Source organism: Vidua macroura, chromosome 13, assembly GCF_024509145.1.
Source record: "Vidua macroura isolate BioBank_ID:100142 chromosome 13, ASM2450914v1, whole genome shotgun sequence".
Classification (NCBI taxonomy): Eukaryota; Metazoa; Chordata; class Aves; order Passeriformes; family Viduidae; genus Vidua; species Vidua macroura.
The window spans coordinates 1,405,223-1,423,087 of record NC_071583.1 but is presented as its reverse complement, the minus strand read 5'-3'; the positions used below and the strand labels follow the sequence as shown (position 1 = coordinate 1,423,087).

The 17,865-nt window shown below is 47.3% G+C and overlaps 1 protein-coding gene across 2 annotated transcripts; it reads left to right on the top strand.

The window, feature by feature from the left end:
* The first annotated feature begins 348 nt into the window (after positions 1 to 348).
* ARL8B (ADP ribosylation factor like GTPase 8B) lies at positions 349 to 17,030 on the top strand. Of its 2 annotated transcripts, none has more exons than XM_053989138.1 (7): positions 349 to 627; positions 9,162 to 9,242; positions 9,822 to 9,895; positions 10,319 to 10,412; positions 11,020 to 11,087; positions 11,318 to 11,388; positions 12,808 to 17,030. In XM_053989138.1, exons 1-7 carry the CDS (start codon positions 505 to 507, stop codon positions 12,855 to 12,857), a joined length of 561 nt encoding a protein of 186 aa, XP_053845113.1. In that variant the 5' UTR covers positions 349 to 504; the 3' UTR covers positions 12,858 to 17,030. The 2 variants fall into 2 exon arrangements, with proteins under 2 accessions (XP_053845113.1, XP_053845114.1); XM_053989139.1 differs by lacking the exon at positions 349 to 627 and adding an exon at positions 924 to 1,211.
* The last annotated feature ends 835 nt before the right edge of the window (positions 17,031 to 17,865 follow it).

The following is a 17,865-nucleotide window of genomic DNA, read 5'->3' as shown; positions in this document are numbered from 1 at the left end:
ACACTCCCCTCACAGACCCACCATGGCTGCTCAGGGGTGTCACACTCCCCTCACACACCCACCATGGCGAATCAGGAGTGTCCCACTCCCCTCACACACCCAGCATGGCGGGATTGGGGGTGTCACTCCCCTCACACACCCACCATGGCGGATCAGGGGTGTCCCACTCCCCTCACACACCCACCATGGCGGCCCCGCCCCGCCCCGCCCTCTCCGCCGCGGGTCCTCCCGCCGCCAGGGGGCGCTGCGGGTTGGGGCGGGGCCGGCCGGGCCGGGTGACCGCGGCGTCACGTGAGGGCGGCGGGGGGAGCCGGGCCCGGACGAGCGCGGGTGTCCCGGAGCGGCCGAGAGCAGCGGCCGGCACAGCCCAGCGCGGCTCGGCACGGCACAGCCCGGCACAGCGCGGCCCGCAGCGTCCCGGCCCGCCGGAGCCATCGCCCGGCCCAACCCGCACTGCCCCCGGCCCGGCCCGCAGCGCCCCCGGCCCGCCCGCCCGCCGCCACGATGTTGGCGCTGCTGTCGCGGCTGCTCGACTGGTTCCGCTCGCTCTTCTGGAAGGAGGAGATGGAGCTGACCCTGGTGGGGCTGCAGTACTCGGGCAAGACCACCTTCGTCAACGTCATCGCGGTGAGCGGGGCGGCGGGCGGGGGCCGGCGGCGGCCTGAGCCCGGCCCGGGGCCGCGGGGATGGAGCGGGGCCGGGCCGGGCCGGGCCGGGCTGGGCCGCGGGGATGGAGCGGGGCCGGGCCGCGGGGAGCAGCGTGTCAGCCCTCCCTGAGGGGATGGCTGGGCCTCGGGGGCTGCCGTGCCTCCGTAGAGCCTTGTGTGCTAATGGGAACCGCGGGGACAGCGGCCCCACAGCTGGGCTCGGCCCCACAGCTGGGCTCGGCCCCACAGCGGGCTCTGAAGGCTCCTTTCAGTCAGGGTGTCGGTGTGGCCGGGCTCTGTTAGCAGATGTGGAGATAACATTGTGTGTCTTCAGCTGCCGCCCTCCCTTTGAGTGCTTTTCGGTAGTCCTAAATCATTTAGGTGTCAGCACCCACTCACGGTTCTCCTCTCAAATATTGTCTTATCGATTGCTGAAACCCGTATCAAATAATCTCCTTTCTCTTAAGGTACAACTTACCTAAGAAGTACAGCTCACAAGCACAAGCCCATCAGCAGCAAACTGCTGCACTGGGGCCTGCTGATCTGGTGATGTGCCTGGAGCAGGTAAAGGAAGGGTGTGGGAATACTCCTACACGAAGCTTTTCCATTGTTGAACGAGATAAAGAGTGGCTTTGCCTAAATGGCGTGTTCAGCTTCATCAGTGTCCTGCTCTGCTGATGTATGTGATGGAAAACATTCCAGGAGACAAGCTGGACTTTGGGAGCTCCTGAAATGGGCAGCCAGGGTATCTTTGGGGATATATTTTCAGGGAATGTGAGTGACCTGAGTGCAGTGCACCTAGAATGAGAAAGCTGATGTCTCCAGCTGTAGAGTGAGCACGCCTTCAGCTCCTCTCTTGGTTTTTGAGGCTGTGTCCTTAGCACCATGGAATACTTGTAAGGATGTATATATTTAAGTGCCAGTTGAATGAGTTAGTGTCTGGAAAAGGACTTTCATTCTCTTGCAGCTATGCATCATCCTTGCACACTGACAAACACCCTGGCAAACCATAACCAAGCCCTTGTATTGCTCAGGTGTGAGCACTCAGTGGGCTTCCTGATAATCATGGAAAACGGGTTACTTCATGAAAGGTAACTTCTCTGACTAGTTGTCAGCTAAAAGTTGCTGGAGTAACCCAGGGAAGCCCAAAGCCTTTTCTTTCACACTTTGCCAATACATCTTGGCTTGGATTTGTAGAAATGGAGCTCTGAAATTGTTGTACAGCCTCGACCTGTGGCTGCTGAGCGGGTACTGCTTGGAGTGTTTCTGCAGCTGGGGGCTCTCTGCAGGCTTTTCGTCCTCTGGAGTCCTCCTGGTGATGGCACTTGACAAAAAAATGCTTTGCTTCTGTGTAATAGCAGGAGTTTGGGGAGTTACCTGTGAAACTCGCTGCGGGCATGTGCAGCAGTCAGAGCTGTAGTGGCTGCACATCAGTTGAGTCCATCTGAGTTGTCTCCAGTGGGAGAAGTTTCCCTCAGTGAAGCTGGAGTCTGTTTCCAACCTCCTCTGCGGGGGTTGAATCTTGCAAGGTTTCAACCACATGTTAGGATCACACCCAGGCATTTATCTGAGTGAGTGCCATCCAGGGAGCCTTGCAAAACCCCAGGGAAGGAGGAAGCTGTTGAGCATGCTGACACAGCCTCCTTAGCTGGTTTAGTTTGGAAGCATCAGGTCACATTTCTGAAGCTTTTAATTAGGAAATCTGGTGAGCCTTTACACCAAAAAAAACCAGAGGGAGGGGGTTTGTCCAGGTCGGTATTAATTGGTTTAAACAAAATAATTGCATAAGGTTCAGTTGCCAGTGCAAAATCACTTTTTGGAGCAGTGCAATCCGTGGCATGCAGAGCTGTCTTCTTATTTGCTTCCTTGACTGACTTTAGTTCAGAGTCTGCATTTGGGAATGAGTGCAGGGAAAGAACAACTGCTCTCTGCAGGCCAGTTAATGGTTTGGGTGGATGAGGCTGTTGGGATTCCTCAAAACTGAAATGAAAGGAATGACACAGCAAGATGTCCTGCAGGACAGCTCTAAAAGCTGGAGTGCACACCAGGAGCTTGGTGTGGCTCAGAAGGTTGTGTGCTGCCTAACAAAGGGCTGTTGCCAGTCTCCACAACAGTGAGTTTAATCCAGTATAAATGTCTAATGTAATCTCTGCCCATCAAATCAGACACATGGGACTAGAGGGAAAACTCAACCAGTTACACAGGGAAGCTTGGTACAAGGCCTGACTGCTGCTGAAGTGGGCAGGACACGAGAGGCAGACAGTCCAGTTCTAGAATAATCCTTTTCTAGATTGGTGGCGGGTTTTGATCACATTTTTTCCTCCAGTGTAAACAAACACTTGATTTGTAATCAGACTAAACAAGGGCCTGGAGAGAGGACAAGAGGGAATGGATTTGAACTGAGAGATGGAGAGGTTAGATTAGATATTAGGGATAAATCCTTCCCCGTGGGGGTGGGCAGGCCCTGGCGCAGGTCGCTGGAGCAGCTGTGGCTGCCCCTGGATCCCTGGAAGCGTCCCTGGACGGGGCTTAGAGCACCCTGGGATAGTGGAAGATGTCCCTGCCCATGGCAGGGGGTGGCACTGGATGGCCTTGAACGTCCCTTCCAACCCAAACCCTCCTGTGTTCAGTTTGATTAGAAGGTTTAAAACCCAACGTTAGCAGTGAAATCTCGTTAGAGCTGGATTCAGCTAATGCAGCTTCTGCTTTTCTAAGGCTCCGCATTAGTCACTGTCTCTAATTAGATATTAAGCATAAGTTTTCCATGTGCATGAGTAAACTTGCTCACAAGGGAGGATATCATTTCTTCCTGGTCCCAATTTCCCTAATGTGGATGGCCTGTGGCTCTTATTCAGAGAAACTGCATGTCATCCCGGGATCGCATCTGGAATTGTCGGCTCCTGAGCCGAGCCCTGGAAGTGCCCATTATTTACAGCCTCTGCAGGATCTTGTGGTGTTTGCAGCTCGTGGCCGTTCCCTCAGCCCAGCAGCTGGAGCTGGGAGCCGTGGCCGTGCTGCTGTGGGGAGCACGAGGGGCTGCTGGGCGTGTGAGGCCACTGAAACACGACTCAAGTAAGCTGAGCCTGCCCCTCAGGCTGCTGCTGCTGGGGAACGGGTGCTCCTGCAGCCTCCACAGCCTGTGCATGGAAGAGTGCCGTGGCCTGGGTTTCTGTAGAAGTTTTGCCTGACGCCTGGTAGGTTGATCCTTGAACCGGGTGTTTGGCACTGGAGCACTGCAGCTCATTAGCCTGATAGCGAGCAGAGATCTGGAGGAGTGGGAAGAAGTTGGACTTTTCTGATACAGTTATCAGGTTCAAGAGCTAAACACAACCTGTTTGTGGTGACAGAGTAAATAAGGTCCTTTTTTAGTATTTGTGTCAGAGCCTGAATTAGTGTGGTTGGTTTTTTAACTTTGGAATATCTGGCAAGTGTTGGAATGAGACTGGTTTCTAGAGAGAGGCAATTCCTGAAGTGCCTATCAGCGAAAGATTCGTTTGGCCAGCTGGGAGCTGCAATTTCCTTCTGTTCTCATGACTGTTAGAAGTAACTTTGACTTGAAGAAGCCGCACCAGAGAAGTGGTGGCAGAAAAATATTGCTTTAAAGAGCTCCACTGCTGTTTTAATGCCTTTTGAACCACCCAGGTAGGCCATAAATCCCATGTGTTGTCACTTCATATACACCGTGGCTAAGGGAGAAGGCTGATAAATTCGAAGTGTTTCTTAATGGCAGAAGTCTCTTGAAATGCATTGCATCACTTCATTAGCTAATAAAGCTCCTAGGAGGTGACTCAGACCCTTTCTTTGAGGCCCTGCTTGCTGTACCCTAGGTGGGCTAAAACAGGTGACTGAAATCAGAATCTCCTTTTTCCATCTTGGTGCTGAGTTCCTGTAGAGCACTTTGTAAGCAGTGGCAGAGCTTTTAAGTGGTAACATCTGGATAAAGACACTTTCTTGACTATCAGAAACATGAAATGTCCTGATCTCTTACATGACTGACTTCTAGACAGACATATGCCTTCCTTATGGTAGATATTTGCTAAGTAGTCCATGTCCTTTTAAATATTCAATTGAAGTCAGGGCTGGGGAAATAAAACTGCCTTTTCTTGTCATATACCACTGGTTTGGTTTTGCAGGAATCATTCCTGGAAGTGCTGTTGGGAAGCCTTTGAGGGATTGAAGCTTCTAAACTGGAGGTCAGGGTTCTGACCATGATCACAAGTAGCTGGAATGCTGAAGTATTTCCTAAAGAAGGAAGCTGGACTGTAGAAAGTTGATTTGTCCATTTATGAGGCACTACTTGGTTGAGGCTATGAGTGTTGCAGAGGAGGCTTAGTGTAGGGGTTGCTTGATATAATGCTAAAATTGCACTGCTTTTTAAATAAGTTTTTTAAGAAGACATTTTGGAGACATGCAGCATTTTTTCTTACTGTGAAAAGAAAGAAATTTTTAGGGATGAGCAGCAGGGTTTAATGTAATACTCTGGTTCAGGTGGATTGGGAGTGTCCTGGCTGGATTCCATACTCCAGTGGTGTTGTCTCCTAGTTGGTTAAGCTTGTTTGTGATCTCATCTAGCTGGGTGAAAAGTATTGTGATTAAAGATAAAACAATCTTTGCTGTGTAATAACAAAATCTGTCTGAAGAAATTGGTGCTGTAACAGTAGTGAATCATGTCAGCTTTATGAGATGCAAACTAAAGGCTGCCCTGACCTTCTCTGATGATAAGGAATGTCCTTGTGCAGGCTGTGGAATCAGAATCAAGCTGCTTAGGGGGCTGACAGTCCCTAGAGTTGTCCAAGGCCAGGCTGGACAGGGCTTGGAGCAATCTGGGGTAGTGGAAAGTGCCCCTGCCCATGGCAAGGGATGGAACTGGATGGTCTTTGAGGTTCCTCCCAGTTGAAACCACTCTACCATTCCATAACTCCCTGGAATTTGAGTTTCTGGCTGTAGCTTATGGTTTTGGAGAGGCAGATGAAGAAACCCAAATGTGTTTTGTTTGGTTTATGGTTTGACTCAAGACAACTGGAAATGGTAGGTTTAATAAGGTTGTTGTAATATTAATTAAATTATAAAAGAGGCTAAACTTGCATCCTTTGTACACTTCTGGAATGTCAGGGGGTGGCAAGTTAAACACTTGTCCTAAGTTTTCCTCCGGGAAATGAACCGTACCTGTAGCTGACGTGTTCAGAAATGCTGCAGTCTGTGATTTAGTGCTGCCACTGATACAAGGTGAGCTGAACCCAAACTGATCCGTGGAATAAAGTCCCTTAGTTCAGTCTGGATGCAGTTTTGCTGCTCTGAGTAATCCTTATCCCACATAAGGACTCATCCGGGTAAGTGGGTTCATGCTGAAATCTCATGCATAAAATCTCATGTTTGGGTTCTCCAGGAGCTTTGAAGGGAGCATCTCTTAAACCAGGAGGCTGAAGGATTAGTCCTGGGGGTTCTTTGTGCATGTGGCCTCTGAAAGTGGCTGTTTAGTCTCCCTGGCCCTTATCTCCCACACAGCTTGGAGTTAACTTTGTTTGGTGACCTTCGGTTTGTGCTGGTGCTGTGTGGTCTGTGTGACCTCGGGGCTGAGGCTTCCATCAGAATCCCTGCTGGGACAGCTCCTGCCCTTCCAGGAGCCCTGCAGGGAGGTCAGGGTCTGCCTGCTGGGGTGGGCACCAGTGTTGGAAACAAGGCGTTGCTGGATTTGTCAGCAGCTACTCCTGCTGTCCTTGATGAGTGTTTGAGCAGTGCTGCTGTGTGTGACAACAGCCAAAGACTTTCCCATCGGGAATTGAAAATATTGCTGTGCATATCAAACTTGTTTTAAAGCTGGTGTTTCGGGAAAAAGCATCTTATTGTGAGCACACAGTGATAACACCGAGTACTCTGCTCTGGGAGGGAAGGCTGATTCAAACCAAGTGACTGCTAGTAAAAGTATGTTCCTTTTGTTCTGCTCTAGAGTAGCTTTTGCATATGAATACTCTAAGTTGAAGCTGAATTCCTGGCTTTTTTCCTCTGAGGAGGTAGTAAACAAAAACCCTCTAAATTCTGAGTGTAGAGAACAGTTTCTGGGCCAAGGCAGTTGAATGTGGTAGCAGAATCCATCAAAGGAGATCACTGTCTGCTGCTAAAATCCTTTGCAATCGTTTTAACCAATTTTTGACCTGTCTTAAAAGAGAAGGGGAGTTCCAATAGGTTCCTTTGGGTCCGGTGCCCGTGAGCAGAGAACACCCACACTCACATCAGGGGAAGGTCTTTCAAGTGAAGACCTGAGCTGACCCTTGTGATCATGTCAGCTCAGGATCGACCCTCTGCAAAGCAGAGAACAGGCAGCTGAAACTCAACTTGAGTGACTGTAGTTTTAAGGTTTTGAGGTTTTAAGCAAGTCAAAACAAGTTTGGGGATGTGCAGCGTGGGTAGAGAACACTTGGGAAGGAATAAGATGCAGCAGCTTTCCTGAAGATTCTGTAAAAGTTTCCCTGTGGTGGCTCACAGTAATGTCAACATTACATTAAAGATGTGGCAAATGAAGTGCTGCTCCAATCTGCAGGAATCTGTATCCTGAAAGAGCAGTGGGAGAACATGACATTGGTACTGAACAGGCTGCAATTAGTGGGATGACTGGCACAGTGAGTGCTGCAAGGGAGGGCTGTAAACTCCTCAGGGATGGGCAGGGAGTGTTTGGACAGCCTAGAGCTTGATGAGGGTCACGATAAGGTTGTTTATGGGTAGGAATCAGGGGGAAGGCCAAGGCAGATATCCTGGTGGGAGTCTCTTCTAGACCACCCAGCCCAGGATGAAGAGGCACCAAAATCCTCCTTAAGCTGCTGGCGAGCTGAAGTCTCACCGTGGCTAGGCCTCGTTCTCATAGGGGACCTCAGCTTCCCACATGTCTGCTGGAAATAAACCCAGCAGGGAGGTGGTGAGTCCAGGAGGTTCCTGGAATGTGTGTTCCCATTGATAAGAACAGCTCTCGAGAGAAGGATCTGGAAGGATCTGAGTGGGAATAGTTGGCAGCATCTGGGGTAAGGCTCAGCAGCACAGAAATGGAGGCTCAGGGAGTGCTTGGGAGACACTGGGATAGGAGCTGTGGGTGTGGGGTGTGACTGTGGAGGCAGGAATGCTGTGGTGCTTGAGCAACGTGGCAAGTGACCCTTCAGAGGCAAGATTAGTTTGAGGAGCTGGACCGAGCTGCCCCAGGCGTGGCAGCACAGCTGACCATGGGCTCTGAGCTGTGCTGGTCACTCTGGCTGCGATGGGCAGTTCAGGCCCTGGCATTTTGGGCAGGAATGGGCAGTTCCTGGCCTGGCATTCTCATTGGGCACCCACCCTGCCATGTTAGAAGGGGTAGAGTGGCTTCTGAAGCAGCGCTTCAGGATCTGACCCAAGCTCCTCGTGCAGCCCTGGTCCTGCTGGCCACACTGTTCCTGATACAAGCCCGGAGCTGTTGCCCTCCACGGCCACCTCCATGGTCAGGCTTAGTTGCTCCTTGCAGCTTGTGGGCAGTCAGGCCCTGATTCTGGGGTAGTGTGTCTGCATCAGAGATCCCAAAAGGCTTTGAACCTCAGGGAACTTCTCTGGCCAGTGTCAGGGGAGAGATGCAGACTTTGCTACTGTGATACCAAACCCTAATTAAACAACTGAATGCTTTGGGATCAACCCTTATTTTTCCAAATGTGCTTGACTGTCTGGTTCTATTACACATAATGGATGTAGTGAGCTTCATAATGGCCACTGTGGCTGATTCACCTTCTGCCAAACAGCCAAGGGAGAAATCTGTAGTAGTGTTGAAAACTCTAGTTATGGCTGCAGGAGATAGTTGGGAACTTGGCTCTCAAGCTGCTGCAGATGGAAGTGTTACAGACAGTAAAACAACCACCACTGGAGAGGCTCTCCAGTGCAGTGCTGTTTGCAGCAGTTCTGTCCCAGCTGGGAGTGATGCTCAGATCCTCTGGAGCTGCATTTGCCACTGCTGCACGCGTTGGACACTGGCCTGGCAGGAAGCTGACCCGGCAGGTCCTTCCACTTTGCAGCCTTTTACACTCCTCAGGGAGTCACCCCATACCTGTGGGTTGGAGGCTTCCTCCACAAGAGTGATTTATGGCTGCAAATGCTGGCCAGAGAGCAGCTTGCATCAGAGGGAGCCCTTGTGGATATTTCTAGCTCCCAGGTAACTGGGAGATCCCGGCATGCCGGCCTTGGCTCCAGCAGAAGAAGGTGAATGGCTCTTTCCTCCCCTTTGCAGCCCTGTCTGTCCATGTTTAAGCTGTGCAAAGCACTTCCCCAGGTGACTTTGCTCCCCTGGCTGCTTCAAGGCTTGAAAAATGATTTCAGTGCTTGTAAGAAATGAGTTGTCTGACTTTACACAACTCCAGTACACGTGGATTTAACATCCACGACTTCTTGGCCGTAAAACCTTCAGTTGGAAGGCAAATGGTTAGAAAAAGCTTGTGATGTTTTACTATGTAAACCAGCTGTGTCAGATAAGCACTAAATTTAACTTTCTCTTTTTTTCTTTTTTTCCAGTCAGGTCAATTCAGTGAAGATATGATTCCTACTGTGGGCTTCAACATGAGGAAAGTTACAAAGGGTAATGTTACAATAAAGGTATGTTGCCATTGTTGACTGTTTTCTTTAGCTTCTAGTTTGAAATTTACATGTTTGCTCTGTTTTGCTTCCAGCCTTGAGGCAAATATAGAACACTGAAGAGGCTCAGCTAAATCTGTCGAGTAGCTTAAGAAGACATTTATGTTTATTTATGGAGTTTCTGAAATGAGAATCTGTGTGTGATTCCCAGGTTCATGGACTAGTTAAAGCACTGTTGTGATAATGCTGTCTGGCTTAGATCTGAGTGTTTGAAGCCAGAGATGCTGCTTTCCTTCTCATCAGTTTGCTTAAAGGAAGGTTTTTTACGTGAATACATTGTATTTTCTTGTGTAGCTCAGTGTGTAACCTTCATACCCGGGATGTTCTTACACCTGGTGCAAGGTGCTCCCCTTTGCACCTCCTGCCGTTGGGCCCTAAGCTCTGAGCAGCTGTGCAAGGGATTATTCCTGTTTCAACATGGGAGGGGTCAAGCAGCTGCTTAAGGAGAAAGGAAAAACTGTAGTGATTTCTTGTCTTATCTTTGCCTGACATGTTTAAACACAGTGCATGGCTAAATTGTCTTTCTCCCCTTGCCTTAAGATTTGGGATATAGGAGGGCAGCCCCGATTCCGAAGCATGTGGGAGCGATATTGCAGAGGAGTTAATGCTATTGTGTAAGTGTCCTTCCTTCAGCTCTGCTTCCTTCACACGGGCTTCTCTTCTCTGGGAGCCTTCCTAGCACTGCATGCCTGACTCTGTAGTTCTCCTTGTGATTCTGAACCTGCACTGCAACCACACTGACCTTGTTCCCCCTTAAGTTCAGGGCTCAGGATGGGTTGTTTTATCAGTGTCTGATCTGGAGTACTAACTCCTCCCTGTCTGAACTGGGTGGCAGTGCTAACCCAAAGCATCTTCCTTCTTTCTGCTCTGGTCTTGGAGAATTTTTTTTTTTTTTTAAAGAACTAAATTCTTTGCTCAGAAGTCCTGGCTTTGTTGAAAGCTTTGTTGAGTGTGCTCAAACCTGGCAGTGTAAAGGAAAGAGTGATGTTTCTGCAGGAGCTCAGTGTCACTGACCTAACCTGAAATTCTCTTTAAAGCTACATGGTAGATGCTGCAGATCGTGACAAAATAGAAGCCTCTCGGAATGAGCTGCACAATCTTCTAGATAAGCCCCAGTTACAAGGAATCCCTGTAAGTAACATCACCTTAAACACCATTAAATGTCTTTGAAGAATGTGCATCACTTCAGCAACTCTGAAGTCTACCTTGAACTCTGAATTATAAGGCCCAACCTTACTGGTATAAGCCAATACCTGGACAATACCTGCCCTCAGTGCCTTAAACCAATTTTTGACCTTCAGTGGTCTTATTTCACTCAGTGCTCCCAAAACATAATAAATACAATTGAAACAGTAGTTTAGAGGATTCCACAGTCTGAGTTTGACCTATTGACTAAAGGTTAACCACAGTGTAGTACAGAAGTGTAGAGCAAGTTTGGGGAATCTCAGATGAGTGTGCTGCAAATGTTCTGAGATTTATCAACTGATGTATTCTCTTGCTTGCTCTTTACACAGAACAGTTTATTTGTACCCCCTCTTTCCCTGTGACTAGGTCAGTCTTCTTTCTTGATCTGGTTTAACTGAATATCTCATTCCATTGGATTTAATAGGCAGATGCACACTGCTCATGAGACTCCCTTGAAGTTTGTTGGTTTTCTGGTTTGGGTTGGGGTTTTTGTCTGTTTGCTTTGGGTTTTTTTTTAAACAAAGCCAAAACCATTTCCTTCTCTGGATTTCAGGTTCTAGTACTTGGAAATAAGAGAGACCTTCCTAATGCTTTGGATGAGAAACAGCTAATTGAAAAGATGTAAGTCTAACCCTTGCTAAGAAACATTTCTCTTAGTCAATAAATTCATGTACATAGGGTTGTTCATAGATCAGGAAGCTTGCATTTATGAGTGGAAAACCCAGCAGCAGCAGGTAACTGAATATTGTACAGAACTAGCTGTGTGGGGAAGGGGAAGAGGAACAGCTCAGATTGTCAGTAAGAGCCCTTGTGTCAGTGAAATGTGTGCTGACGTGTTCTCTCTTTCCTAGGAACCTTGCTGCTATTCAGGACAGAGAAATCTGCTGCTACTCAATTTCTTGCAAAGAGAAAGATAATATAGGTAACTATTAATCCAAAACACTGAGAATTATGAAGTGCTGTCAGAGGATGGATTGGGTGGATTGTAAGTTCTTAAACACAAACTTCCTGTCTTCAGGAAACCGGGAACAAATCAAAGACCAGTGTGTGAGTGCACTGCTTGAATTCCCCCTAACTCCTGATGGCAGTGAGGAAGCCTGAGTGGTGTTAAAGTTTTAGGGGTTGTAGTTACAAAAAATGCCAGTCCCTGTGAAATCTGCTCCTTTCTTGAGCCAGTTTGCAGATAAAGAGCTGAATAGTCCATGAGCTTGGCCTGAATGATTTTATACTTCTGTCAGGTGCTCTCAGCTCTGCCTCACTTGGTCAGGATGCCAAGTACTCACAGCAAGTTTTTTCCCCAAATTTATTCCCCAAGATTATTCCCTTGAAATAGTCACCTTCCCTTGTTGTGTTATCAGAGCAGATTGTGTTGTGGCATCTGCCAGTCCCTGTTCCCTGCAGCCAAGCAGTGCCTTTTCCAGGCACAGACATCAAATGCTTCAGAACTTGTGGAGTTCAAAGCAGAAACCGTGTCCTGTAATCTCTGATATTTGCCATAAGCTTTGTGAGTAAACTGAGTGATCTCAGCTGAGTGAAAACAGAATTTAACAACACTTTCCACCCTTTTCCTGATGCCTTCCATGGCTGCCATGGGATTAACACTGGTGCATTGCCAGGCTAACAAGAGTTTGCTGATGAGGAAACTTCAGGGTGATGCTCCCTGGAGAAGCTCTGAAGGATACCAGGATGGCTTTAGAGTGAAAAAAAAAAAAGCATCTTTCTAGGAAAATGGAATAGTTTGTGGAATGGTTGTGGCTTTCAAGAAGCCCCTGTCACTTTAGCATCAGTTAAAGGTTCAGACGTGCTGGATGGAAGCTGAGACTCCCTTCTGTGGAGATCCACACAAGGCTCCCAGCACAGCTGAGCATCACTGAGGCTCTGGGGAAGGAGCTGCTGGAGGGGAGCCAGGGCCTTTCCTTCCTTAGGAGAGCCTCTTCCAGGCAGGGAGGAGCATGATGCCTTGGACCACAGCTTTGTTCTCATCAGGGGAGGAGCTGCAGGCTGGCTGAACAGGGCAGTGCTGATCTAAAACTAATTATTGGAGCCACGGTGAAGTGTTCCATGAAGGAATATCTTCTTCCTAGAGAGGGACAGAACTGAGGAACCAGGATGTGTGGGCCAGTGCCTGTCACTGTTACCTAAAGGATGCTTAACAGTTACAGGATCAAAGCATGGACAGCAAACATCCTAAAAAATCATTGTGCTCATCTGCCCTGAACTATCCTCCAGAGAAGGGCTTGGACATTCCTGTCCTGTCTTTGGGACGCTGGAATACCAAAGCCTTGCCACTTATACCAATACAGACTCTTGAATGTGGAACTTCTCTTCTCTCTCCCTGTAGATATCACGCTTCAGTGGCTTATTCAGCATTCAAAATCTAGAAGAAGCTGAAGTCTTCCTGGAATCTCCAGTACCAGTTGGCCATAATCTCAATTGTCCACTTCCCTCCATAATGAGATACTACCCAAAAATCCTGTATCAAGAATCTGCCTTTTCACGGTTCATTTCTCATGTGCACTGCTGAAGACTTGTATTCCTATTCTGTCACAAAACAACTAGAGTTGTCATGATAAAGTCAGCACAAATATTTATTTTACAACCATCTGTGGTGGGAGGGTTGTGGGGGGGGCTTTTTAAAGACAATATCTCTACCATGTTAACTACGATGGTACACTCTGTTCTGGTTTTTCAGGGCCAGGTTTTTATATGATTTTCAGCAAGTGTTTTATTTCTAGTGTTTAGTGGCTTGAAGATGCTGATGCTTGACAGCATTAAGATTCTGTAAGATGCCACATACAGTAGTTAGAAAACATTTAAGCGTGAGTTGTGGGATACTGATTGATCTCACAAATGCATGTGATGTGTGTATGTAAGCAGAGAAATGGAAACTGTTTGCAGAGGGGAGCACAAGGCATAGATCAGCATCACTAATCTACAGCTGAGATCCTGTCACTTGAAAAAGAAAACTCTCGTGATGAATTAGGAAAGACATCTGTTTAAAACAATTCTGTTGCTTCTGTTTAACATTTATGTGGGGGATGGGAATGGACTGTTCTGTCAAACTTTCAAAAATTGGAGTATTCCAGCATGAAAACAAATCACTAGGAACATCAGGCTGTGTTCAAATACATTTTTCTATCTCCAGATACTCGCGGTCTCTCTCTGAAACCAGACCATGCATTCTGAGCAGCTGCATGACACCCAAATTACTGATGCTCTTGTATCGAGGCAGTTGTTGACCTTTAGCACAATCTGTGTGTAATTGTCAGTGTCTCTCCTGCTCCTGGAATGGCTGGGCACAGTTTCACCTGGTGCTATGGAATACCTGGGCTATTGTGACAACTCTAGACCCGCCTGCTTTCTCGATGTAACCATGTGCAAAGCCTGTCAGATGCAAGGAAACGTTTTGCTGTGTCAAAGCACAAGAGAGCCAATCAATTGATCCTGTCTCTTGACTAGCTCCTGCAGCTTAGGGAAGTGTGTATAAACTCAAGAGCGTAATGTTTCTGTAGCTTTACTTTCTCAGTGACTTCAGCATATTTGAAGGGACGGCCTTGTTCAGACTGGTTTGTTCATCCAGCAGTGTCCGTGTAGCTACTCGTGTGTGCAGATCCATGGTGCAGCTGCTTGTGTTGCCTCACACTGTGTGTGATTCCTCACCTCCACGTGGTTTGCATCCCTGGGAGCCCCGGGCTGGGAGCAGCTTTGTCCCCCTCAGTTCTGACGAGCCAGTGTTAATGCAGACTGCCATGGCCTTACTGTCGTGTCCCAGCTCTGGCACTGCTGCACAGACACTACACGCTGCCTGCCTTCAGTCTGAAGTTACATTTTAACTTTTTGTCCCCTTTCAGTTCTCTGAAGCATGGTTTCAATTAATCCATACTCTGGTGCTGTAGAGGAGAGGGTGTATTAACTTGCTACTGTAGTCTCGAGTTCACCAGAACTGCTACAGTTTTATTTAGCAAATCTGCTTGTGCCTATCATAAGGAAACTAAACTAGAATGTGTGAATCTTTGTGGGGGACCAGGTCACTGTTCAGTTAACTGGCCTATAGCTAAACTTGATGTGTTTGGTGTTTATCTACTTCACTGCTTTCAGCGTTTATGGCATCCAAACACTACCAATTGTTAACCTGTGCATTACTCTCTGCATGTGAACAACTTATACAATTACTGAACTTTGTAAATACGTGATTTCTTTTTTTATTTAGGTGGATGCATATGTTGGTTTACTGCTCTTCAGCTTTATTCAATAAACTTATGTTTTGAGGGTTGTATTGACACTTAACTGCCTGACTTGAGTTGATGTGGCTGAAATCATGGAAAAACACAATGGGGTGTCTGTCTCCTCTGCCAGAGATTACAGTGGGGGAAGAAGGATTGGTAAATACCTGAGCTGATTTATATTCTGTGGTTCAGCTATTCCAGTGAAATGCTCACAAAACTACCTTTGAGGCCTGGGGCTTGCTCAGCTCACCTGAGCAAGCTCAGATAGTCTGAGCAGATTGCAGGGCTTTTTTTATGCGTGTGAAAAGCACTGGTCAGCTGCAGGGTTTGAAGCAGGGGCAGCCTTCTGGAGCTCTGTTTTCAGGAGAGAAATGCATGTGTCTGCAAGCTTGGTTCTTGTGTCGAGCCTAGAGTAAAACCTTTGTTTTTCTAGCACAAGTGTCAGATCATGCAGAGCCTGATCATTCACTGCCTGTTAAAGCAGAAGGATTCTTATCTCAGTGGAAAGTGAGGCTTTTGTTGACTGAGGTCTTGAACAAAATCTTTGCTGTGATTTTAGTCTGAAGTTTCACTGACTATTCTTCCCAAAGGTTTTTGTTGTATTAATTTCTCTTAGGACACTGATTAATTAACAGGACTGCTGTCAGCATCTTCCAATTAATGGTAAGAAATTGGATGTCTTGTTTCAGGCTTGTCTCCATGTAAGCTTTCCAACTTACTGAGCTGTATCAGGTTGGTTTTGAGTGCAGGTCTTTGAGCATCCTTCACGTGTAACTCTGCTGGTGGGAAGGACTAGTGACCTGTTAAAGATCCTGTGCATATTTCTTTGGGAGTTTCCTGCATGCAAAACAAGCTCCCTGCAGTTCATAGTCAAAGTAAAATGTCTCTAGACACGAATCTGAAAACAGTGTTAGTGCACTAAGCCTTGTCAGCCTGGTTGGTATGACAGCAGTAGCAGTCACCAGTAAATCAGCTGTGGTATGAGCTGGCCCACAGCTCTTTGCTTGATGTGGTATTTCAGTACCAGTCTCTGTTTCTAGGTGTAAATAGCAGGGAGAGACACAGGCTCCCCTTATGATGTGTGTGCTCTGAAAGGTACTTTTGCAATACTCCCCACAATGCCCCCAGCTGGGTTTCACAGCTGCTGTGGTACTGCTCTGCCAGATGCCCTTGGTTACTCCTGTGGCAGGCAGGAGCCACGGGAGTGGCTGTTTGATTGCACTGCTGCACTTGTTCTGTTTCTGGCCTTGAGTAACTTGCCAGGTACCTTTTCTTTGAAAAGGGAAGTGTTTCCTTCAATTGCAGGAGAGTTTTCCTTGGAGTGTCCCTGTCCTTCCCAGCTTCAGTGTGGATGGTGGTTCCTTAAAGTGCAGTTCCAGAGCAGGGGAGTTCTCATCACCCAGGGGCAGCTGAGGGCTGGGCAGCTGCACAGAGCAGCTCTGTCCCACCTCTTGGCAGCAGGAAGGATGCACAAATGTGGAGCTGTTCCATCATCTGTGGAACCAATAATCCAGTTTCTCAATGATTTGTGTTTTTTCTTTACATCTTGGTGGAAACAGGTTGGAAAGGTTTTGGGTGCTGACATATCAAACTGCATCATCTTCACTTTCTGGTAGAAGTAAAGGCCAAAGAAAATGCCTTAAACAGTCTCTCTGTTGAATCTAGGAGTGTTGGGCAGGGATCTGTAATAACCTGAGGTATGGCTTAGCAGGATTATCAAGCTTTGAACTCCCTGAGGTTTCCTTTGTCATTTGTGGCTGTGCAGTGGCACGTCCTGGTTTGCTTTGTGCAGGAACTGTGCTCCCCCCGCATGCCCAGCACTGCTCCCCTGCCTTGCTCCTGCACTGACCCTGACAGTGTGGATCCCAAAAAGGGCTGCACAGCAGCATATTTAGCTGTGTTTCTAAGCTGACACGGACAGTGAATCGTGTTAAAGGAGAAATAATGTGTGAGTGCCTGAGCTTTCAGGGCTTTAGCTCCCAAAACGTGAGTGCAGAACAGCTTGTCTCACCAGACCATGACCTTGAGAGAGTGCTCTGCTGCTTCAGGGCCGCAGCTGCTGGCTGTTCCAGTGTGTCCTGGTGAAACAGGGGTTTTCTCTTACGTGTCACTCCAGTGGCAAACACAGAAGGGCACTCAGAGGGGCTTTGCACATACTCTTTAAAAGGAGAAGTGAGATACTTGATTTTATTTCCCTCCCAGTGGAAGGTGGGTAAGTAGACCTTTGTGCCAGGATTAGTGCCTTTTAATTATGACATGACAGGTTTTATTCTGTTAAAGGCAACATGTATCATTGTGATAATTTTGAAGTGCTTCAATAAAGTGTTGTTGAAAACCACTTTTTTTGCATATTCATCTGTAGTAGGATAGCTGCTTTTATCATTGTTAGAAATATCTAAGAGCCCTCATTACCTAAGTTAACTACATAACTTCATCTGGAGAGTGACTGTAAACCTTGTGCTCAGTGGGGGCAACTTTGAAAGGCCAGGCTGTGAAATTCCCATCCCTGATTATTTTTGTTCTGGTACTGGAAGCATTGGTTGGTCTCATTTGTGTTTCTCTCTGAAAAGACCCATTGGGTTGAAGTTCCTGAATCATATTGTTCAACAAACAGAGCAAACATGTCAGTAGGGGAAGAAAAAGTTATTGTGGTGTGTGAAATTTAAAGCCAAACTTGATTCTCAAGAGTCTCAAGAGTAAGTAAACTGTTAAGGTGCTTTTGTGTAATTGTGTTAACTTGGGGTGTGGATATTTCAGTCTTTGCAGCAAGAAGGAAATTTCCTCTTTTTAGAATCAATAATGAAGTCCTTTCTTGGTTTGGATAACATTTAAAAGATCCATGAATTCTGCAGACTGAGGAAGGGAACTGAAAGATTGTTCAAGCTAGAGGATTTTATCCAAAGTCAGCATCCAGAAGTGTGGATGGACCACTGAGTTGTGATACTTGGTTTGGATTTATTCATTCTACTGTTTCTGTTACAATAATTGGAAAACGAAGATCTGACTTCTGAACTACTCTCAAATACAGGCTGAAGACAGATCATTATTGTCTGGTTGTTTGTGCATAATAAGTCCTTTATTTTTTTTTCCCTGTGTAGGCATGTTTCACGTTCTGTCCCATTTCCTGTAACAGACCAGGCACTTTGGTAAAAGGATGCGGCAGCAGCGTGAAA